The 24,004-nt window shown below is 39.5% G+C and overlaps 2 protein-coding genes and 1 long non-coding RNA gene across 5 annotated transcripts in view; 2 read left to right on the top strand and 1 right to left on the bottom strand.

The window, feature by feature from the left end:
- Window positions 1-15,759, bottom strand: part of ZNF438 (zinc finger protein 438) — a 409,820-nt gene extending 394,061 nt beyond the window's left edge. Inside the window, exon 1 of the mRNA XM_041764967.1 lies at window positions 15,408-15,759. The gene's annotated coding sequence lies outside the window, so the exon portion shown is untranslated. The remainder of the gene's footprint in view (window positions 1-15,407) is intronic.
- The window catches only part of ZEB1 (zinc finger E-box binding homeobox 1), a 181,790-nt gene continuing 172,846 nt past the window's right edge, over window positions 15,061-24,004 (top strand). For both annotated transcript variants that reach the window (XM_041764954.1, XM_041764953.1), the window contains exon 1: window positions 15,061-15,184. In XM_041764954.1, the coding sequence (XP_041620888.1) occupies window positions 15,127-15,184 (58 nt within the window). In that variant the 5' untranslated portion in view covers window positions 15,061-15,126. The remainder of the gene's footprint in view (window positions 15,185-24,004) is intronic.
- The window catches only part of LOC121496562, a 77,275-nt gene continuing 69,170 nt past the window's right edge, over window positions 15,900-24,004 (top strand). For both annotated transcript variants that reach the window (XR_005989266.1, XR_005989265.1), the window contains exon 1: window positions 15,900-16,567. This is a non-coding gene — a long non-coding RNA (uncharacterized LOC121496562). The remainder of the gene's footprint in view (window positions 16,568-24,004) is intronic.

Below are 24,004 nucleotides of genomic sequence, written 5' to 3'. Positions count from 1 at the left end.
TACAACAGAATTTACATATAGAATCTGTAGTTCTGATGTGAATTTGAGTCCCAGTCTAGATTATATGAACTGTGTGACTATAGCCTGTCTCAATCTGTCTTTATACATATGAGATGGAAATATCTATTAATGCCATAACGAAGCTCAAATAAAGCCATGTGTAGTAGATAAAGGCTCTACAAATAGTACATTCTCTATTAAAATTGGTGTATTAACATACATAGGATATTTGCTTTATTTTACTTTTTTATTTTATTCCAGAATCTGCACAGGGGATATGTGATTCACCATTTTATTGTGAGAAGAGCTTTCATGCTTTATCTGGAACATGGCAGCAATCACTCTCCAGTTAGATTTAAATGACTGAATTGCAAGGTGAACCATATTGGTGACTAACTCATTTTCCCTCACCTCCAGCACCCTCTTTTCCCAAGATCAAGCAATTTTCCTGTGTAATGAACTGTATCTGCTATCAAGTGGCCTGAAAATTAAGAGGTCCAAAGCATCTCCCAAGTCCTCATTTCCTATTTGGTATCATGATGTCTTTTGCTGCTACATCACTGATCTATGTTTTCCAAGGCTACAAAAGAAAAATGCAAAAATGAATGGAACTACAGAAAAATTTCATATATTGTTCTGTATTGAAAAACTTCAATCAATTTTGAATTATTTAGGTGATGGTTTTCTAGCTAATGGGTTGTCAAAATTCTTTGCATGAAATGCTTTTTGTCTGGTTGAGTTTTTTGGTCATCCTGATGCTGACTGGCACTGAGAGGAGAGCAGATACAACAAGGACATGATTTAAAACCAACCTCAACCACCAAAAGTGGATTTTAGTACTTTGATGTATGTCCATAACATATCCAAAGTCTGAAGAACCTGAGTTCAGGGAAGGACAAAAATATAAGTAAACTAGGTAATAAGCAAAAAAAATCAGGTTGTACATTTTCTCCTATAAGCACAGAAAATAGGGTAGCCCTGGTGGCTCAGCGGTTTAGTGCTGCCTTCAGCCCAGGGCCTGATCCTGGAGACCCAGGATCGAGTCCCATGTTGGGCCCCCTGTATGGAACCTGCTTATCCCTCTGCCTGTGTCTCTGCCTCCCTCTCTCTCACGAATAAATACATTTTTAAAATCTTTTTAAAAAAATAAGCACAGAAAATAACATGAGAGACACCTAACTCTGGGAAATGAACAAGGGGTAGTAGAAGGGGAGGTGGGTGGGGGTTGGGGTGACTGGGTGATGGGTACTGAGGGGGACACTTGGCGGGATGAGCACTGGGTGTAATGCTATATGTTAGCAAATTGAACTCCAATAAAAAATTTTAAAAATATATAATAGAGAAGAACTACAATTTACTCAATCATCTCAAAAACTATATTTTTCTCATACAGTCATGTTTTTAATTATTTTCTTTAGCAGACAGTATCTGAATAATTTCTCCTACTAACCATTTCTGCTATTGATGCTGAACATATGATGTTTTATCTTCATATATTACTTTTTGGCATTTACTAAAAATGTTACCAGTTAGCTAATAAAAATATCTGCCAGAAAATCTTTCATACTATTATGACATTATTTGAAAAATAGAAACACATATTTATCGGTAATACAAATGAGTAGATTCAGGAAATAAGTTGAGCTACTAAAGATCAGAGATACTTATTTAATGGCAATAATAAATTCAACGTATACAAAATGACTAGCTTCCGTAACTATTTACAACATTAAAATAATGTAAATTGTTAGTTGTGAGTAATAGCAAATCACTTTGAATAATGTTGGTTCTAAATGCACATGCTTTACATACTATTTTAGCTAGGAATAAATTCAGCTATAACTAAAATATGGTTACAAAGATAAAACAACATAATTATCTACATATACAGCAACAATATAAAACAATATCAAATGTGGGAATAAAATAATTTGGCTCTTTGTGGACATCTTTATGATCTGTAAAAACACTTTGTGAAGTAACCTAGAAAGAAAAACGAGATTAAATTCAATTGCATTTGACAGTTGGCCCAAATCTAAGTCGATAATTTCAGACAAAACTGGTCATAAAACCAAAGCCAGTCCTTTTCTAAACCCTTAAGAAATAAAAAGCAAATATTTTTCAAAACTATATCAAGGTAGATTTAACATAATAGTCAAATATTTGATATGCCATGTCAGTTCAGACCTGTTTTTGACATTTTAACTCCATTGCAGAGGAAACAAAAAGAAGTAAAAAAATATCAACTCAATTCATGTAACTGAAATGAGTGGATAGATATCATAGGGGCTGTAATAAAATACAAAAGAGCCGGGGCACCTGGGTGGCTCAGTGGTTGGATGTCTACCTTTGGCTCAGGTTGTGATCTCAAGGTCCTGGGATCGAGTCCCGCATCGGGCTCCCTGCAGGGACCCTGCTTCTCCCTCTGCCTGTGTCTCTGCCTCTCTCTCTCTCTCTCTCATGAATAAATAAAGTCTTTTAAAAATACAAAAAAAAAGTCAGTTATTCAAAATTCATTAGTATTTGACTCTGGGAAGAGTTATGTTGATATAGCAGATTTGTACAGTAAAAATTCAAAATTCTATCTTATGGTTTTTAAAATAATTTCCCCATATATGATCTCATGTGACACCAAAACCCTGTGAATATGAAGAGAATTTGTAGAGAAATTAGGTTTGACTTTGCAGAGAAGTCAGGCTCAGAGAAGTTAGGTGATTTACTCAAGGTTACACCCACAGTAGAGAGTTGAATGTGGACTCTCAAATCTCATTCATTCATTCATCTTTTGTTAATACTGAAAGTGTTCTTCCATTTCCTAAGTGCCTTTTGTCAATTGAAGGCAAACTTGATAGAGGATAACAAGAAAAGCCACCTGAGATTAATAAATTAATTTTTAAAATTAAGAATTTACCATAGAAAATCAGAAAAATGGAAAACTGGCAAGAATTGTATGGTCTGGATGTGAATTAAAAGTAAAAATACTGGCTAACAGAAATTTGTAATTTTGTCAGATCATGTTATTCCTCTGCCTGTTATAAGGGCTAAGAATTGACTATGTCTCTACAGCTTTAAATGGAATCACTTTTATATAGAGAGAAAGAAACATGTCTTCTTTAAGACACCATTATCTTAGGTTTTCTGTTGTAGCCAGCCAAAGTTAATCCTGTTTGATATAAGTATGTATAAGAGTTCTAACGTTACTTCAAAAAATTATCACAAAGTTAGTGGCTTAAAATTTTATTATCTTACAGTTCTTATAGTCCAAAGTCCAAAATGAGTCTCACCAGGCTAAACTCAGGGTTTGGATAGGATTAGGTTCCTCCAGAAGACTCTAGGGGAGAATCTTTTTTTGCCTTTTCCAGATCCTAGAGGCCACCCAAATTCCTTGGCTCATGGCCCCTTCCTCCCATCTTCAAAGCCAGCACATTGGGCAGAGTCCTTCTCAAGCTGTCAGCTCACTAGTTCTTTATATTTCTGCCATCCTCTTCTGTTTTTGAGGGCATTTGTGACTCAATTAGGTCCACCCAGATAATTCGAGATATTTCCCCATTTCAAGATCAGCCGATAAGCAAGCTTAATTCCATCTGCTTACTCCCTTCTGCAGCTTCATGTGGAATAGGGGTATTCCTTTATTTGGTGCTCTGATTCTATTGGATCCTCTGCCACATAAACACTGTACTTCCATCTGGAGGGGTCTGCATATGCTATAACTTCTGCCTTTAACATTCTTCCCCCAGTTTCCTGACAAATTCTATCACTTCTCCAAGAAAGACTTCCTGGACTCCAGGTTAGTTTAGATGCTTTTCCTATGTATGCTACAACCCCCGGACATTTGTTTGACAGCCTCTTTGTCAATCTGTTTCTTTCTGCACTTCTTGGGGTCAAAAAGTGTATGAAGCATGTACAGCTCCACACGTCTGTCACATGGAATATGCACAAGAATAGTAATTGAATAAATGAATAAATGGAATCATAATTTTGTTCCGTAATCTCAGTCTTTCTAGTTTAAAACTACCATCCCTTAGTGAATAATCTTACACCCAAAACAATTTTCAGGAGTATTACCTAGCCCTTTGTATCCATTATTAAAAATTATCATTGTTCATGTTCTTGAATACATGGGTTCATAAGACAAAATTCAAAAAATATGAAGATATTCAGTACAAAGTAAGTCTCTTTGCTGTGCTTCAGTCTCCCAGAACTCCCCTCTAGAGGCAAACACTGCTACCATGTGTCCTCCCACAGAAAATCTCTGCACTTACCTACCTTTGGGTGTGTATAATTGTGTGTGTGTGTGTGTGTGTAGTAAATGATAGCAAACTACACACTGTTCTTTACACCTTGCCCTTTCACCTGAATTTACATCTCTATCTTTGAGAGCTGAATTTCAGATTAGCTGCTTCATCTTTTCTAATGATTGCATAGTATTACTAGGAATTCCTTTGAATTACTCTCCAACTTATTTTGCAGTCGAGTACACTTGCCCAAGAATTCCAAAATGGTTAACTTTTGCTAGCACATAACAGGAATCCTTGCGGTTAATTGATTACTGCATAAGAGCTAGCAAGAATATGAAACTTAGAAAAATTCTAAGTATGGCTATTTTATTAGACACTTCTTTAAAAATCCAGTGATAAAAAATAAATAATAAATAAAAATCCAGTGATAAGTTTAATTAGAAGCTAAATGAAATACAAACTGTTCTTTCACTAGTAAGGGTATTTTATATATACCCTTATATATAAGGGTTTTTTGTTTTGTTTTGTTTTTTGTAATACTAAGCATAAAAGAGCTTGAATAAGTTCTAATATCCAGAGCTGAAATAGTTATTGGTTTACTCCAATATGAAATTTATCACATATTTAGGTGTTTTCCTATGTACATATTCTACACCATTACACAATTCATGTTTTCACAGTGTAAGTAAGCTACTAATTTTCTTTTCAAAAATTTGGGATCCCTGGGTGGTGCAGCGGTTTGGCGCCTGCCTTTGGCCCGGGGCGCGATCCTGGAGACCCGGGATCGAATCCCATGTCGGGCTCCCGGTGCATGGAGCCTGCTTCTCCCTCTGCCTGTGTCTCTGCCTCTCTCTCTCTCTCTCTCTGTGACTATCATAAATTAAAACACAAACAAAAAAATTTATTTAAGTTATAGCTAATTAACATACAGTATACTAGTTTCAGGTGTAGAATTTAGCGATTCATCACTTCAATATAACACTCAATGCTCGCAAGTGTCCTCCATAATGCCCATTGCCCATTTAACCACCTCCCCACGTTTCCCACTCCAGCAACTCTATTCTCTATAGTTGAGTCTGTTTTAGGATTTGCCTCTCTTTTTCTCCCCATGTTCATCTGTTTTGTTTCTTAAATTCTACATGAGTGGAATCATATGGTATTTTTTCTTCTCTGACTTATTTCACTTAGCATAATACACCCTAGTTCCAACTTCGTTGCTGCAAATGACAAGGCTGAGTAATTCTTTTCTATGGCTGAGTAATATTCCATGATATGTGTGTGTGTGCGCACGTGCATGTGTGTATGTATACATTAATTAAAGGCCACTTGGGATCTTTCCATAATTTCGGTATTGTCGATATTGCTTTTAAAAACAACTGGGGTGCAAGTATCCCTTAGAATCAGTATTTTTGTATCCTTTGGGTAAATACCTCGTAGTGCAATTGGTGGATTGTAGGGTAGTTCTATTATTAACTTTTTTGAGGAATCGCTATACTGTGGGAACACAAACTGGTTCAGCCACTCTGGAAGATAAGCTACCAATTTCCAAAAATTTTTAATTATGGTGAGAAAAACTCATGTATTTTCAGTGGCATCATTCATTGGTACAATCCTTTTCAAAAGCAGGCTCATAATAGACTTAAAAAGTTAGAACTATATTTATTCCTGTTGATGAAATAATTTCAGTTTTGAGAATATTTCCCCAAGGAAATGATCAAAAACCAAACAAAAACTGTATTACAACAAGGCTCACTATTCACAAAACAAAAAATGGAAGTGATTCAAATGTTCAATAATATGTAACTGGTTTAGTATATTATAGTATACCAATTCTAGGAATATTACAGTCAAGTAAAAAAAATCAAGTATAAGGTTATGTGCCTGTATGGGAAAAGGTATGTGATATGTTAAAGTGAAAAGGCATAATACTAAATTATACATAGTTCTCATATGCATATGGCAAAAACTAGGCATAGTTTTTATAACTATATAAAGTAAACATGAAAAAAGACTGAATAATACTGGTGTTGGGGTAGGAATAAGAATGATTGTTTTTCCTCTAAGTACTGTGTAATTTTATAGTGGACATATTTAAGTGTCTCCTCATACCTCTTCTGAGTCAATACCACTTTCATGCACAGTGATAAGTCCTGAAAGAAAGTGAAACAGATGTGCAGAGATGCAGAGGTAAGAAATGGGAGAGTTACTGTCTGTATATCTAAAGGTGTTCCAACTCCTTACTTAAGAGATCTGACTGTTCTCCTACTCTTGGATTCTATGAAAAAAAAATCACAAACTTACATCCTTATTATAAATTTCTATATTTTTTTCTTGGGCCATTTTGAAATGGTGTCTGTTATATACAAACCAAGAAATAAAACTAAGCCCTTATATATTTCTTTCATAATCTTTAACATATTTTTAAAAAGTGCTGTATGCCATCTAATTACATTGCAAATAGTGTTATTTATCCTAGGGTAGTAAATTTACTTATTGTGCAGACAATTCCTTAGATAATATAGCTAATGGAAGCCAAGAGTATTTCTAAATGATACAACAAATATTCCAACTAATGCTAAACAAACATGTTAATCGCATCTCTTCTTTTTGCCCTTTAATTAGAATCATTACACCTATGCCTGAAGTGACATTTCTGGGGATAAATATTACCGTTTAGCTTTGTTGAACAGAAAGGAATGGTATAGGTTATGCTCTTAAAATCTGGCTCTGATCTTTGTCTAAGAATTTGCTTTTGCTGTATTACCTATCATTTACTGTTTACCACGTGCCAGGGACCAAGTAAAGCACTTCACATACAATCTCATTTGCTCATCACAAAAGCTCCTGTGCCAGAATTCCTCACCAACGGCAGGAACTTTTACTCTTTTCCAAAGTTCTTGAATGTGCTTCCCATTATACAGGCATTGCTTTTGTTATCAGAAATACAAAGATGAAAATTTCAGGCTAGGAGAAAAGACAGATGACACAGTAAAAGTGGTCAATGCTGCAACAGTGGGGTATACAAGATACTCTGAAGGATGTGAGGAAATTACTAGCTATGCAAGGCAGGTTGTCTAATTCCCAATTGTGACACAATGGAAGAAGAGCTGAGACGCTGAAATCCAGGGAAAGAAAATGAGTCTGCTTTCTTGGAAATATAGAAGGCTATTTGGAGGACAGCAGAATTTGAACAGAGGGGATGTTAATTTTAGTGCATTAGGCTGTTGCAAACACAAGAGGAAAAAATTGTATTAAAAATACATTGGAGACTTTTAAAATATTCATTCACTTATCATATAATTTTGAGGGCCTGGCAGATAGTAAGACAGTTTTAGGAGGTGGAAAGACCACTACAAGAATGTCCAACTTGAAACGACTTATTACTATTATAAACATTAGAAATGTTAACTACGGTTTATATTGCTTAAGATTTAACAACATAATTATACTATTTGTTAATATAATCTGAAAATGTTATTCCTCATCTGTGCTTCATTTGGATACCTGCATCTTGTATTTGTATGGCTTTTACTTGCTGAGTTATTCCTTTATAAATGATTTTCCAAGAGGGAAAAAATAAACTTTTAAAACTCCCTTGATGATTGGTGTTCTGCTCACTTTTCCTCTGCTCCTCTTGCTATCCCCTGACCCCCAGAATACTTGTATAATGTGGACACTCTTGACTTTTTAAAAACCCTTTCATGGATTATAATTCCTTTCACTAGACGATCCCCAATCCTTAGAATCTTCATGTGATCTGGCTCTTGCTTACCCACTTCTGCAGCTTCATGTGGAATAAGTAGTATTCCTTTATCTGTTGCCCTGATTCTATTGGATCCTCTGCCACCAAAACACTGTACTTTCATCTGGAGGGGTCTGCACATGCTATAACTTCTGCCTTTAACATTCTTACCTCAGTTTCCTGACAAATTCTATTACCTCTCCAAGAAAGACTTCCTGGACTCCAAGTTAGTTTAGATGTTTTTCCTATGTATACTACAACCCCCTGACATTTGTTTGACAGCCTCTTTGTCAATCTGTTTCTTTTTGCACCTCTTGAGGTCAAAAAGTGTATGAAGCATGTATAGCTCCACACATCTGTCACATAGAATATGCACAAGAATAGTAATTGAATAAATGAACTAATGAGTAATTATTAAAACTTCTATATGTGGCACACTGCTAAATGTTACATAAAAAGTAATGACCAATTGCCATGTTTTAAAGCTGCTTATAAATTAAAGATGAACAAATAAATCAATAAAAACACCTACCAATCATGAAACTTAAAGCTTGCATACTTTGGTAAGCAGAATAGTGGCCTCCAAATATGTCTACACCCTAATCCCCAGAACCTGTGAATATGTTATGTGGGAATTAAGCTTGGGGCTCAGCTGATCTTGATACGGGGAGATATCCTGAATTACCTGGGTGGACCTAATTGAATCACAAATGCCCTCAAAAACAGAAGAGGATGGCAGAAATATAAAGAACTAGTGAGCTGACAGCTTGAAAAGGACTCTGCCCAATGCTGACTTTGAAGATGGAGGAAGGGGCCATGAGCCAAGGAATGTGGGTGGCTCCTAGGAGCTGGAAAAGGCAAAGAAAGCTTCTCCCCTAGAGTCTTTTGGAGGAACCTAATCCTATCCAAACCTTGAGTTTAGCCTGGTGGGACTCATTTTAGACTTTGGACTTCAGGAATTATAAGATAATACATTTGTGTTATTTTAAGCCACTAAGTTTGTGATAATTTTTTGAAGTATTGTTAGGAAGCTCATATACATGCCTACATCAAACAGGATTAACTTTGGCTGGCTACAACAGTAAACCCAAGATAATGCTGTCTTGAAGGTATGTTTCTTTCTGTATATTAAAAAAAAAAAAGAGATCTGGAGGTAGGCAGTTCAGGGCTAGTTTTGGTATTCCATTGTGTCAAGCACTCAGGCCCCTTTAATTTTGTTGCTCTACCTTTCTTAATTGTCAGGAGCTCTAGCTAGCAGGTCTGATTGCAACCAATAAGAAAAGAAAGGTTAACCACCTCCTTTTGAAGGACAGACTTCCTCAATATCACATATGTCACCTCTACTTAAAGCTCACTGGTCAGAACTGAGTAGCATGGTAGCACCTAGATACATGCAAAGACCATTCAAGTGGCCATGGGAGGATTCCATTATTAAGTAGAAGAAATATGCTGGGACAACCAGCTATCTCTAATACTGTGGTATTGTGATTTTCTTTTCCCCTTCATGTCTTAAGTATATAAAAGTAGCATCTCCTAGATTTCAGATCATTAGCACAGGGGCCTTCATTCTACAAATAGTCTCCGAATAATTACTATGTAATAGACTCTGGCATATTTCTAAGTATTTGCCAGATTTTGCATGTACACACAGTATAATATGAGTATATACTTGGTCAATGAATGACAATTTGGTATTCAAACTTTAGTGTTGTGACCAACAGAAATAGAATTCTTGGTTGATAAAGAGGGCTAAATACATCCCCCCCACCCCATGTGTAGTACTGAGGGACCTAGCAGGAAACAAATGGCACACTCAAAGGGTAAACTTAAGACAGCTTGATGAAAAGACTTATTTACAGAGATGTGGGCTGGCTTGAGGGGAACCAATAAGGGATAAAGTCCCCAAGGACTTGTAACACAAGGACACCACTGCCATCCGTAGGCCTGAAGGGACAGAGGGAAGCAACTTCTGGAACTTGCCAAGACCAGTCGCCATGAGACGGAGTTGTATGACTAGAGCCATAGCCTTAGGTAGAGGAATGAAGCTACTGCCAAAAGCCACAAAAAGGCAGGAGGGAGTTGAGGGGGGGGAGGGGAAGGTGAAATAAATATCCTGACCTCTCTCTTTCCTTCCTGTGATCATTTGCCAAGGCCTCCAAATTGGCTGAAACCAAACAGAAACCAGAGGGCAAAGGAGCCTGGGTGTTGTGGTCCATAAAAATCAGCCTCTAAGAACAGAGAAATACAGAGAATGGACCTTGAGCGACAGAGAAATACCAGAATATGAGAAATCAAAGCATTTTAGAGAGTTGGGATGACTCAAAAACTTTGAACAAAGAGAGAAATGGGGATCCCTGGGTGGCGCAGCGGTTTGGCGCCTGCCTTTGGCCCAGGGCGCGATCCTGGAGACCCAGGATCGAATCCCACGTCGGGCTCCCAGTGCATGGAGCCTGCTTCTCCCTCTGCCTGTGTCTCTGCCTCTCTCTCTCTCTCTCTGTGACTATCATAAATAAATAAAAATTAAAAAAAATAAAAAAATAAAACAAAGAGAAATGGAACTGATCCAAATAGATGTATTAGACCTAGGCTATCCAAAGGTGAAGAGAATGATTAAAACATAACATAGTTGAGAAGGGCAGAATCTATGATCTATTTATGTAATTAGGATAAAGAGAGTGATCTAGAAATAAAGGCATAAGAAGGAATGAGGAGGGTCTGATCAGGAATCTTAAAGTTGTGGATATATTTGAATAGTGTTTCTTATTGCCAACTTTTCACGTGACTTTAACACAACTGTACGACATCTAAAACCTGTTACTGACTGCAAGTATTTTAAATAAATATACTCCAAGGAATGAAAAGTGGTAGTGATTGTAACAGGATCTGTGGAGTATAGGTAAAAAAAAAAAAAGCTATACTCTGTTGCAGAACCAGTCAGCTGCTAAAAACAAAACAAAACAAAACAAAAAAACCCAACCAAGATGTCAGAGAAAAAACATATATGGAGACAAAGGAGGAAAAGACCAGATCTCTGATAAGATACCTAAAATTCATTCAAATCCAGAATATGCATGTTGCTCTCTACCTACCTATAGTTGTCAAGTATACAAAAAGAAGTTATTTGTGTTCTGATATTAATACTAGAAACTATTATCTATCTTTCATGAAGGCAACATTTGAAAACAGTCATATTAATTACTGTGATCTTATGGAAAGATTAGATTTAGTTTTCGGATGTTCATTGACACACTTCAAACATCTTTTCCTACATTTATTTATACTTATATCACTCTGTATTAGACATGTTCCTGAAAAAATGCCGCCAAGATAAGAAGTGCTGTGTGTTAACATTTCATTGACTTATATTAGGAGCCTTATTCCCTAGAGGGAAAAATCATTTTATGGTGCAATATATCATAAAACCACATGGAGGTTCGGAGAAAAAATTTGTCCCTATTATGACCTCCTGGGAGACTTTATTAGAAAAGTTGGTGTGGGTCCCTAAGGCAGCTGTTGGTTCTGGATCACTCTGCAGTCATGTTTCCTTCCTGACTCAGCAACTGTAGAACTTGGTCAAACTGCAGCAGTTAAACCGCCATTGCCCTCTTTTGTCTCACTGCAAACCCCATGTCCAGAGTCACTATTAAGCAAAGGATTGAGGGGCAATATTAAGGGACTTCTAAATTCTGTACTTTGATGGATAACCTGCATCAAATTTATTCTTTTCATTTCAAAGCTCTAAGATTGGGGATCCCTGGGTGGCGCAGCGGTTTGGCGCCTGCCTTTGGCCCAGGGCGCGATCCTGGAGACCCGGGATCGAATCCCACATCGGGCTCCCAGTGCATGGAGCCTGCTTCTCCCTCTGCCTGTGTCTCTGCCTCTCTCTCTCTCTGTATGACTATCATAAATAAATTTAAAAAAAAAAAAAAAAAAAAGCTCTAAGATTAAAATTACATGGTAATGTAATTAAGTTAATTGGTGTAATTAATGTTATCTTTCAAAGAAAACCAACTTATTTTGATGAAGATTATAGAATCATATTATAAGTTATACTTCCTAGTGTGTTCAGGAAGTGAAGTATGTGAAAATCACATGCTTGATGCAGAACACCATGAAATATCTACATCTTAAACTCAAAATAATTTTGTCAAATTTTATCCTAACTTATACATGGATCTTACATGGAAAATAAATAGCAGGTGCAAAGGGTTTATGAAAAATGTATAGAAAAAAATTCAGCACTGAGTATTCTACCCATTTTCATTTTCTTTATATATTTAAAGAAGATTGTAATCCATTTTTAGCAGAATACCTCTTTCAGCAAATGCAATCCCAGCGCACACTAGAAGCAGAATATTAACATTTACGCTTAAATTAGGAATATATATGTTGAATATATACTGCATAATGACATCCTAGTAACTAAAATCAACAGTAAGTTACATGTTAAATTCTTATTAGTATCCCTACCATGGTTGATTTAAATGCCCTAAATTTTTAATTGAGGTAATGGACTAAGTAAAGATAAATTTTAATAAAGTTCTTACTTTTCTAAACTTAAAAGATTTTTTTCACCTCTTTAAGAGAGAAGCAGCAACCATTACACATGCTCAGGCTTAAAGCAGCAATTTTACCCTGAGATTTACTTTTGTCTGCTTTCTCTTCAGTCTAGATTTCAATAATTTTGGGAATATGACAGTCAACAAAATGTATTAATCAAATATTCAATTTGTAATATATATTATTATCCCAGGATTTTACAAACCTGAAATTTTATATTAGAAGATTCAGGAGAACAATATTTCCTGTGCATATTTAAAACATAGAAGTGAGTTAATCATTTGGGGAAAACCATTATGGAGACACTAAAATCAACATCAATTAATTTCAAAATAAGGCAAGATATAAATGACCCTAATCAGCCTTTATATCCATGATTTCAACTGTTCCTAACAACTAATGTGATGAAGGCAGATAAACAATCATTTTGTATTGGAAAGATCAAGAATATTAATTTGAGAAATATTTCCCTGAGCAAGTACTATGTAACTAGGCACTCCACTAGGTGATGGGGGTACAGAAAAAATCCAGGCCAAGCTAACTAAACCAGTAACCATCCAAGTAAAGAAGACAATGACCACCTACTTGTCCCTTTATTTGATTTTAAAGTGAAGACGAATGTTGAACGAAGCTTAGTTAGGGAGGTATGGGACAAACGGTTCAGAAAGAGAAAAGGACATGATTAATAGTTCCTAAGTTCAGGAATAGGTAGTGTGTGCTAAGTACGAAGTTGTTTTGTTTTGCTTTCCCGGACTGGAAATTAGTGTACCTGTAAAAGAGTTGTGTGGTGGTGGTGGTGGGGGAACTGCTGGATTCAGAAGGCAACTGAAGAACACTGTACAGCTTTTAGAAGGCAGGAAAAAATTACCACCTGAACCAAGCAAAACATGGACATGGTTCTGGTTCTGCCACACACAATTTGTTAACAGGGAATTATTAAGGAAATTGAGGACTGAATGTACTCGTTAAGAGTAATGAGTCTAGTTTCAGCACTGAGGATGAGTAGATATATAGGCATAATGTATAGCAAAGAATATTTACAGTCACATTTCATGCCCTAATAAATAATGCATTCACTTCTCAAAATGCCAAAGAAAATGTGGAAGGGAGAATTTCATCTATATTCAGGATTAAACTTTCTAATTTTAAATTACCAGGCTTCAAATGTAAATTTATTTCAGTTGAAAGGTTTGAAGAGATTATTAATGGATCTTCTAAAATTCTGGAGTTTTAAAGGATGATTTTAACACCATAATCTTGCCATAGGTATGGCAAAAATCATAGACTAAATAGGGGTGTTGAGCCCCTACTAGGTGACAGCACCGTGCTGGGCGCCTTACTGTGCTATTCGTAATGCCGTACGTCACTTTCCAGTTTCCTCCATCTCTTTCTCAGTAACTTTCACAGGCCTAATTTACAACTTGAAATACAGCTCATTTGTCCTATGAAGCTGTTACCAAAGACATTTCCCCATCTGAACGGGGCGTGGGGGAAGGGGAGAGGAAGGGAAGCTAAATCCTACCGAACACCGAGAACTTGACTTTTTCGGGATTTGGAGTGTTCATGTCTATGGTATTTCAGAAATCTTCTAACTTGTACAAAGTCAGGGACTGGAGATACGATCAACGATCCATCCATTTCAGAGGCCACATCTGTGGGCCCCGGTTTCTCGCCGTCTGATCCTGGCCCCGTCCGCTCCGAGGGGGGAGGGCACGGGGCGGGGGCGGCCGAGGTGACAGCAGGTGAGAGCCCCAAGCGCAGGAGGAAGTGAGACCGCGGCCGGGTGCGTATTATTCATTCCGCTTTACCGCCGGTGTCGCCGGCAAGCGGAATTGCTCGCCTGTCTTTCGCTGCAGCTCGAGCTCTATCTACTCGAAGTCCCTTCCCACCCCGGTTCGCTCGGGGGGCCGGGGGGGGGCGGGGACCGAGCGTCCGCGTAAGGAGGGGAGTCCGCGTACGGGTCAGGGAGCCTCCCTCGTGACGCCGCGAGCCCTCGCCGGGCTCCCCGCACCTGCCCTCCCGCTACCCCCGGGGACCACCCGGTGGCCTGGGGCACAACCCACTCCCGCGCCCCACGGTGCGCCCCACGGTGCGCCGAGCGAGCCCTCGCTGCGCGGGCGCGGAGCCCAGCCTTGACCGAGCGGGGCGACAGGGTCCTGAAGGGATCAGCCAGACCCGTCCGCACCGCAGGCGGCCGCGGCGGGTGTGGCCAGTCCGGAGGGGCAGCGCCACCGAGCCTCCTACTTTACCTTTCTCACTCGGACTGCCCGCCACCCTTCCGACCACGTCCCCACAGCCTCCCAACGCTCCCTCCCCGGTCCCCCAACACCTGAAGGAAACTTTTCCCTCTCCCCTCAATTCAAACTCAGCTGCTCCTACGGTTGCCGCAAACCGCCCTCTCCTAGCAACAAGGTTCCGGCCGTAGAGCGAGCGGCTCTAGGTGTTAGGAAGGTGATGTCGTAAAGCCGCGAGTGTCGTAAACCAGGTGCGGTGGGGAGGGGGGAGGGGTGGAGGCGGAGGGGTGGGGGGGAAGGGGGAGGGAGGGGGAGGAGGTGACTCGAGCATTTAGACACAAGCGAGAGGATCATGGCGGATGGCCCCAGGTGTAAGCGCAGAAAGCAGGCGAACCCGCGGCGCAATAACGGTGAGTGGCGGAGGGGACCGGGGAGCGGCGGAGTCAGGGGGAGCCGGGCAGCCGGGGCGCCCCCGGGGGCGAGGGGGGCGAGCCGGGCTGGGGGCGGCCGGGGCAGGGACGGGCAAAGTGGAGTGGGAAAGTAGAAAGTAGTGCTCTGTGCCCCCCTCCGCCGCCGCCGCTGCCGGAGCCGCGCCGCGGCCGCTCGCTCTCCCTGAACCGTTATGTCTCTTACCTGGTCTCTCTCCGCCTAGCGGCTCCTGCCGCCCCTGCCGCCGCCTGGACCGTTAGCCGCCGCATCCCCGGCGCAGGGCGGGCGGCCGGGACGCGGCCGCCACTTTTCTGGTCCCGGGTGGAGCGGCTGTTGCTTCTTTTCGCACTTTTCCCCACTCTTCGCCCCTCGGCGCCTCCCCTCTCCCCCTCCTCTCAGCCCCCTCCGCGTTATTCTCCCTCGGCGCGGAGGCCCTCGGGAGCCGCGGAACAAACTTGTGGCCGGTGCTGCCCTTGCAGAGTGGCTTCCGCGCGCCCGGCCCCGGCCCCGGCCGGCGGCGTCGCTCGGGCCCCCGGCTCGGGCCGGGCCGGGCTGCGGGCGCGCGGAGGGCGGGCGGCGGCGGCGGCGGCGGCGGCGGGCTGCGTGTCGTCCGTGCGCGCGTGTGCGCGGGCGCCGGCGGGGCGCGCGGCGGGCGGCGGGCGGCGGGCGGCGGGCGGACGGGCGGGCGGACGGGGTTCGGCCGGCGGCGGTAAAGTTGTGGCCGGCCGGCGAGGCGCGCGGGCGGACGGGTCCCTGGAGCGCCCCTCCTCCCCGCGCCTCCGGCCCCCGCGTCCCGGGCCCGGGCCCGGCACCCGGAGCCGAGCCCCGCGGGGGAGCCGGCGGGCGGCGGGGCGGCCGGGGCGCGAGCGGGCACCTACTTGCCGCCGTGGGAGCCGCGTGGATGGCGGCGAGCTGGCGGCGGGCGTGTTTGTGGACTTGTTACCTGGTCTTGGGGGCCGGGAAGCACCACAGACAGATCCCGGTCCCCGGGGGACACTCCTGCCCCGCGCCGGGACGGGGCTCCGTGCGAACGCCTCGCTGTTCTCTTTCGGTTTTTGGGGAAGTTGTTACCTGGGCCGGACGCACGGAGCGCTGAAGCCGGATAGTGGAGCTGGGATGGCGCTCGGTCTCGGGTGGACGGGGGTGGGGGAGGGGCGGACGGACCGACGGACGGCGGGTCCGCTGCCCGCGCTGCGGCTGCGGGAGTATCGATGGGCGCCGCGGTGCCGGGGCCGCACGCACCCCGCGGCCTGACTTCGGACTTAGAAAGAAATAAGAGACAGCGACACGGACGGCGAGAGAGAGCGAGACCCGAGCATGTGGTGGTTGTTGCACAGTCGCCTTGTCCAGTTTGGGGAGACGTTGTAAGTTGATTCTATTTCTGCTTATCTTGCGGGCGATTCTGTGCTTTCCCTCCGTCTCGTGCGGCAGCGACATGTCTGCTGACTGGTATTGTCTGGACAGTTCCTGTGGCGAGCGGGGCGCGACCGGGGGCGCGGGGCGCGGGGCGCGGGGCGCGGGCGAGGTCCTCGCCGCCCGGTACCTGTTTGTATAATATGGGCGGCACCGGCCCGCCGCTGGCCGCGCCGAGGCTATATAAGGAATTACACGCGCATGTCGGACCCGGGGGCTCCGGAGGCTGCCCACGGGATTTTTAAGACGAGTTTTTAACTGTAGGGAAATTAATGCGCCTATGATGGGATCGCTGTTTCTTCCAGAAAATGAGGAAATACGTGTTTCGGTACAAACTCTCCCGCACTCCCCCCGCCCCACCCCCGCTCCTGGGCTGCTTTCCTCCCTCCGCTCTGGGATGCGAAACGCGAGGTTTTGTAACCTTTCCTGGCAATTTTAGATTTTTGTGTGGGATTTCCTGTCTAGAAGCAGATACGAAGATTTTAAGCTGTTTCAAGATGTTTCCTTCCAATCGTAAAAAAAATATTTTTGATGTATTTGAGCCGACATTAAAATCACTGCGTGGGTGAACGATTCTAGTTCTTCAAATAAACGTTTGCATTTTAAAGACGTCTGTTAATGATGACTGATAACTAATATTTGGTATCGTCATTGTGGAGAGATGACTTGTTACAGCAAGGAGCGGAGCATAGGCTATTGCGATTTTAATTTCCTGTTTTAGCGTCAAATAGTGTGCTATATTGAGCTGTTGCCACTGTTGCTGATGTGGCTTTATGAAAGGTAAGTTGGTTCGGAAAGGGCTGCTCGTTTTTTTACCTTATTTAAAATGTTCATCGCCAGAGAAAGGGGCTTTTCTTGTTGCTGACGACATGTGTGTGACATGTGAGTCTGAACCACCCAGCGTCTGTGCAGCTGCTGTAAACATGTTTACCTGAACAGGAAAGAATGGATTTTTCTCCTAAAGATCCCGTGATATGAATATTACACTCATAAGGCATATCAACAGATGACTTAAGGGGAATAAAAGCTATCCTGAAAGGTACTTGAAATCAACAGGAAAAAGAGGTTCTCGATCGCTGCAGCAAATGGCAACTTGTGCAGGTAGAAAAAAGATGGTGTTTAGTTTTCTCCTGCATGTATGTCAGCCCCCTCCTGTCTGCTGCTTTCATTCTCAAGGGAGGGATTTATTTACCATGCTTGCTGTCAGTGTTTTTCCTTTGTGTTTAATATTAGAAAAACAGATTTGGGCTATTTAGCACAAAATGTCTTGTCTGCAGTCTGCATTACTCACAGAAAACAAAAGGTGTTTAAGATAGCACCATACTACTACAGGTATCTTCCATTTTCATCACTTTTGGCTCTGTCCTTGTATTTCTTTTTGTTCTCAATTGCATTTCATCCATTGCCGGTGATTACAGCCATGCTATTTGATTAAACCTTGTAATTTGCAAATTAAAAATGAAGTTATATGCCATTGTGTCGTGAAACCTCAGAATAGGTGCTGGTTAAATATTTCTTAGCAACGCAGTCAGATTTAAGTTGCAGTTGTTTTTTGGAGAGAATTGCATGAAAAATGTTAACTCTTAAATCTTTTTAATGAGGGAATAAATGATGTGTACAGTGGGCAACAGTCCCAGGGATACTTTATGTTGTTATTTATATGTAAATAATTTTTTGTTCATTTAAAAATAAGATATGCAGATTTTACTGCTAAGCCTGCAGTAAAACATTTTAATTTCCCTTCTGGAATATATCTTCGAAGTAGGATATTAATAGGAGAATCAAGTAATGTAACTTAACAGGGGTAAACCAGTTGAGCAAGGTTTGACCAAGCATCAAACCTTAGGTGGTAACTTTATGGTGATGATGTTAGTTATCTATAAAGGAGTGGCATTAGAATTGCGTAAAATTGATTTTTACCATTTGTAATGTAATGCTTTGTTGTATTTTAAAAATATGTCTTCTAATTTTCCACTTCACTCTGTGTGTGGTTTTCATATGTATGTATATGTACATTTGGGAGGGGGGCAGGGAGAGAAATGTGCTCTAGCTGCTAATGACCACATGCTGATTAATTTACTTTAGATAGAATAGCAGGTACATATTTTTCTGTCATTTGCACCATTTCCACTTGCTGTCATTGGAAGCCGCCAGTAGAGGATGCTAACAAAAATGATTATTGGTGTAGCAGCACCATAAGTCTATCTCCTGTTGATTGGGACCTCTACATTAATAGGGACCTTTGGTGTAATTTTGGGTCTTAGTGTTACTGAAAACTAGCCCTGGGTAAATTAGGCATAAGCGTTTTCTAGTCTGCTAAGATAGAAAGAAGTAGGAGTGTTTTAACTTGAACAGTTTTATAAATTTGAGCTTTAAATACTGAGGTTAATATTTCTATCAATTTAGTCGTATTTTAGTCCAGTTGTATTATTGGTTTTTTTTTTAAAGTTTGGTTTTATGTTATATTTGGAAAAGAACATGTAATGATTGGCCCCCTATTTATTTAGCGTATTTACTATACTTTTAAACCTTTTTATTTTAGTAAGATTCCCTGAAAACATGTATCTTAGATGTTAAAAGATGTAAGCTGTTAAATATGGTTAAGAAAGGTTGCAATTAATTGATTGTTAATACTAATTATTTTTCCATAACTTAAACTATACATGGATTGGGCAGACAACTACTAAATAAGGTGTTAACCAGCAGTCACTCAGATGGTAGCGATTTTTAGATTTTATCTTTTCCTTTCCCTTCTAGTTAAGAATCAGAAGTAGGTAGAGTATAAATTTTACATTTATCAGTTGTAAATTAAGAAATATAATTTTGCTTTGGTGTTTTAAATGCAGCAAAATTGTCTGTAGTTTGATAATTATTGTATGTTTGTATTCAGGAATTCTTTTCAAACAACTGTAAATTGGAATAACTTTCAATATATATAACTGCATGAGACTTAATGTATTTAGTAATATCTTTTTGGTGTGTGTTCATACAATTACACTAATATAAGTGTAAACTTTTGGAAGGCTTTTGTTAGGTCAAATGTTACACGTATTTATTTCCCTAATTATTTTTAATGGTGTTTCTATAAATATACCAACAGCAATCTCATAATGCAATAGTAGTACTGTTTATCTTGAATTAAAGTAGGAATTACCTGAATTATCAGGTAAGCCTGTGTGAATTTCTCATTTTAGGGTGTCATGGTTTTTCGAGAGAGAAAGAGAAAGAGAGTGTGTGTATAAATATAGTTTTACGTTTCCTGACAGATGTTTCTTGAATTTGGTGTTCACCTAATTCCTAGAGCTCGGTAGTAAATAGGTGTGATTCACTTACTACTTTTATGGACTGAAGAAGTTTACCACAGAGCCATAACATACATGATTGTGGCATGGAGCAAAACATAAAGCATCTTATAAATTGAAAGTATCAGTCATTTGTTAAGATGAGCCTTAGGTAAAAGAATATGGAATATTTTGTTCTTACTTTTTTTCTTTCTCTAATTAATAGTATTTTTGAAAGTCTATACCCTCTGTTTGCAGTTGTAGTTGCTCTGAATCATGTGTTGAGAAGTGAGAAAGTTCAATAACATTGGGAATGATACCTTAAAAATAACAATTATTTCTCATAATTGTGATTTTTTCTTTTTTTTTTTTTTTTGCTTTCCCCTGTATAAATTACTTGTAAGCATGTGATTAGAGCCATATGTAAACACAGATGCAACATCATGTGGAATTATATTGTTAACCACTCTCAACTACCTGTATTGAATTGTAGTAGAGGAGAAGATGTTGGAAGAAGATGTGCATTAAATATGTAAAACTGCAATGAAAGGTTAGAGGACTTGATGAAATTGTAGAATAACATTTGGTATTGGAAAAGGTTTCTTAATGTTTGTGGCATGATCACTAATTTATGGCAAAATATCTGTTCCTAATAGAGCTAGAAACTAGAATGAAAGTGATAGTTGTTAAAAGAAAATTTTATAAATCATAAGCTAGAAAAGTACCTTGGTTAGGAAATAAAATATTTTCAAAAAACACTTTTTAGAAGGCTATATTTTATACATATTACTTGTAAAATATTAAGCTAGATGTGAGTTGAAAGAAGATTAATGGGTATACACCTAACAGAACAAATTTTTAGTAACCCTGGTTAAAATGTAATCTATCCCATAGGTATTACTTTAGGAAATAATCTTTCCTTTGGATGGTATAGTATTTTCAGAACTGTTTTCCTAAAGGCAGCATGCTTAGGATATCAATTTTAAGTAATGAAAGTTTTCAATGTGTGTGTGAGGAGGTCTAGATTTTTAACATTCATGCAGGTGGGCTATGCTGCTGGTTAATATGGAACTGGTTGCTTGAAAATATGGCAATATTCTATAACACTTAAATATAAAAGTGTCCTCTAATAAGTAACATCTCCCTTACAATTGTTTTCAGAGAAAAAAATTAATATTTAGAACTCGCTTTGTTAATTTTGTTAAAACCTCTTTTGAAGTATATCATTTAGGTGTTGATAAATTGGAAAAGATGCCAAAAGGTGGAGCAAAAACAACCAAGTTTAAGTCTACACATGTATTCTAGCTGTGAAATGTTACTAGATTGTTCATTCTCCTAGAAGTTATTTTTATCTCATTTATTTCTTCAAACATCTTTCTGTTATTTAATACGTGCCTACTATATTTATAGAGATTGCATGTATCTGTCCATATAGACAATTCCCCTCATAATTAAATTTACATATTTATTGAGATTTGATACATGGAGTTTGAGTATAACTATGGCTGTTGGTAGGAGCCATACCTTACGGTATGGCAGCCTGGGAACAACTTCGTCATCTCTTCTGCAGTAACAGCTACATCTGTGCTGGAATTATTAGTAACAGATGTTTTGTGACCTCTTAATTCCCATTCCCCACCCCTCTTTCCCATCCGTATTTAAAATTAAATGCGAATGGGAGATAAATACAAGAATGATGTCAATTCCTCGTGTTTATTGTTGTATTCTAAGAAATTTCAAGTCTTCTCTTTTCCCCTTTAAAATATAATTTCAAATTTTATGTATTTGAAATTTGGAATAACTATCTTAATTTTGGTTTTTAGTTATTTTTAATATTCTGATTTTAATTTTCTTTTTACAGTATGTGATACTATTATCTTTTAGATATCTCAGTTACTATTCATGGTCACCAACTTATGGTATATTCTGATTTTCCTTAATCTTAAGGTCTTTTCCCCCATTTAATCCTCATTTCTAATTGAATGCTTGGTTATTTGTTAAATGCTTAGAGTGTGACTAGTTTGTTAATTAAAAATTCATTTTTCTTTTGGAATTTTACATGTTTAATATAGAAGGGGTCTTTAGAGATCTCTCTTTTTTTTTTTTTTAAATCTGAAAACTGATACAGATAAGCTGAAGTTTAGGGCCTTCAAGTAGAAATTCCATGAGAGACTTTAACTTAGGTTTTAGAAGAGGTAATAGTGACATGTGGTAAATCTTTCAGGGAGTAGATTGTCTGAACTTGGGCTGAAATACTCTGCCATAGATACTTGAAAAGACTGTGAAAATCACTGTATTTCTTCAGTGTTTTCTTCTTTCTAACTTAAAAAAGCTAAGTTGCTATTCACTTCTATTGCTACATCTCTTTTCTAAATCTCTTTTTATTCGTTTTGCTTGTTTCTGTTACTGTTTTGGTGGGGGTAGCGGTAAACAGTTGGGGAGAGAGAAAATAATTTTATATGAATAAATATTAATTAGGAAAATGAATGAAATAATTTTGGAGCTGGAGAGATTTGGAGAATCATTCAAATTTATTTTTTCAGGTAAGCAAACATTCAGGGAGGTAAATGACTTTGCCAGGTTCCTTTTACTAGTTACCTTGGACTAAACTAACAGCTTTTCGGGTTCATAGCTCAGTATTCCTTTCATTAGAACATTTGGACATGTTTATCTATGATGGCAACAAGGAAGAACTATATGCCATGAATTTTCAAATTTATCATGGTTAAAACCAAGATGTATTGTAAGGAATGTTCAATCATCCCAGAAAAGCGAATTTCTTAACCATTTGCATAAACTTATCAAATTCAATAGTTGGCCTAACTATATCATTTAAAACATTTCAGGTTAGTTTTTCTTAGAGGCATACCCTCATTATTTGGATTATAATTTTTTACTCTTCATTCCCCATCTCAACTCCTTCCCAACCCTCACTTGTATCCAATCTAGTATGTTTTATGTATATTCTTAGTTATGTCTCTATCCTTGGAAAGTAATGTTGTTATTTGTATGTTTTACATCTATATATTTTGATATATATTTTACTTTCTTCTGTTCATATTGCTCTATGTACATTTAATTCATTGATTCTAACTAAGGAATATTTCATGGTTTGCATGTAGCACAGATTATCATTTCCCCTAATGATAGATGCCCAGGTTGATTCCAACTCTTGAGTACAAATTATTCTGTAATAAACATCTTCATACGTATTGCTAACAGCTGTGGAAAAACTTCTCTGGGTATACATATCCAGGTGTGGTATTCTGTGTTATAGGTTAGTCACATATTTAATATCACTAAATTATGCCAGATTATTTCTGAAATGGCTACACCAGTGTTTACCGTCACCAAAAACGTATACGAATTTTTACTTTTTCCCAGTTTTGCTAGCATTTGGTATTGTAGAACATCTTACATTTTAGTAATTTAACTGTTAAATGGAATCTTATGGTTGCTATAATATATGTTTCTCTGTTTACTAGGGAGGTTGATCATTTCTTCATATCCTCGCTAGTCGTTTGAGTTTCCCTTTCCATATCTGGCCTATTCATACACTTTGCCCTTCATTTTGGCTGGGTTTCCATTTTTTGGTTGATTTCCCAGAATCCTCTGAGATAATAATCCCTTGGTGGTTTTAGATATGACAGGTATCTTTCCAGTGTGTCAGTCATGTGTTGACTTTGACTATGGTACACAAATTCTTAATTTTAATGTGCCTAACATTTTTTACTTTGTAGGCAGTCAAAAGTCCTTCCTGATCGAGACGCCTGGGTGGCTCAGCAGTTGAGCGTCTGCCTTTGGCTCAGGGTGTGATCCCGGAGTCCCGGGATCGAGTCCTGCGTCGGGCTTCCTGCATGGAGCCTGCTTTTCCCTCTGCCTGTGTCTCTGCCTCTCTGTGTGTCTCTCATGAATAAATAGATAAAATCTTTAAAAAAAAAAAAAGTCCTTCCTGATCTACAAGTTACAAAGATATTTTCCTATGTTTTCTTCTAATAGTTCTGTAATTTTACCTTTCATGTTTAAGTCTTTAATGCATCTGGAGTTCACCTTTTGGACATAGGATTTCCTTTTTTCTGGGATTCCTGGGTGGCGCAGCGCTTTGGC

The sequence above is a fragment of the Vulpes lagopus genome, chromosome 8 (assembly GCF_018345385.1).
Source record: "Vulpes lagopus strain Blue_001 chromosome 8, ASM1834538v1, whole genome shotgun sequence".
NCBI lineage: Eukaryota > Metazoa > Chordata > Mammalia > Carnivora > Canidae > Vulpes > Vulpes lagopus.
The sequence above is the reverse complement of the archived record's forward strand: the minus strand, read 5'-3'. Positions and strand labels throughout refer to the sequence as shown.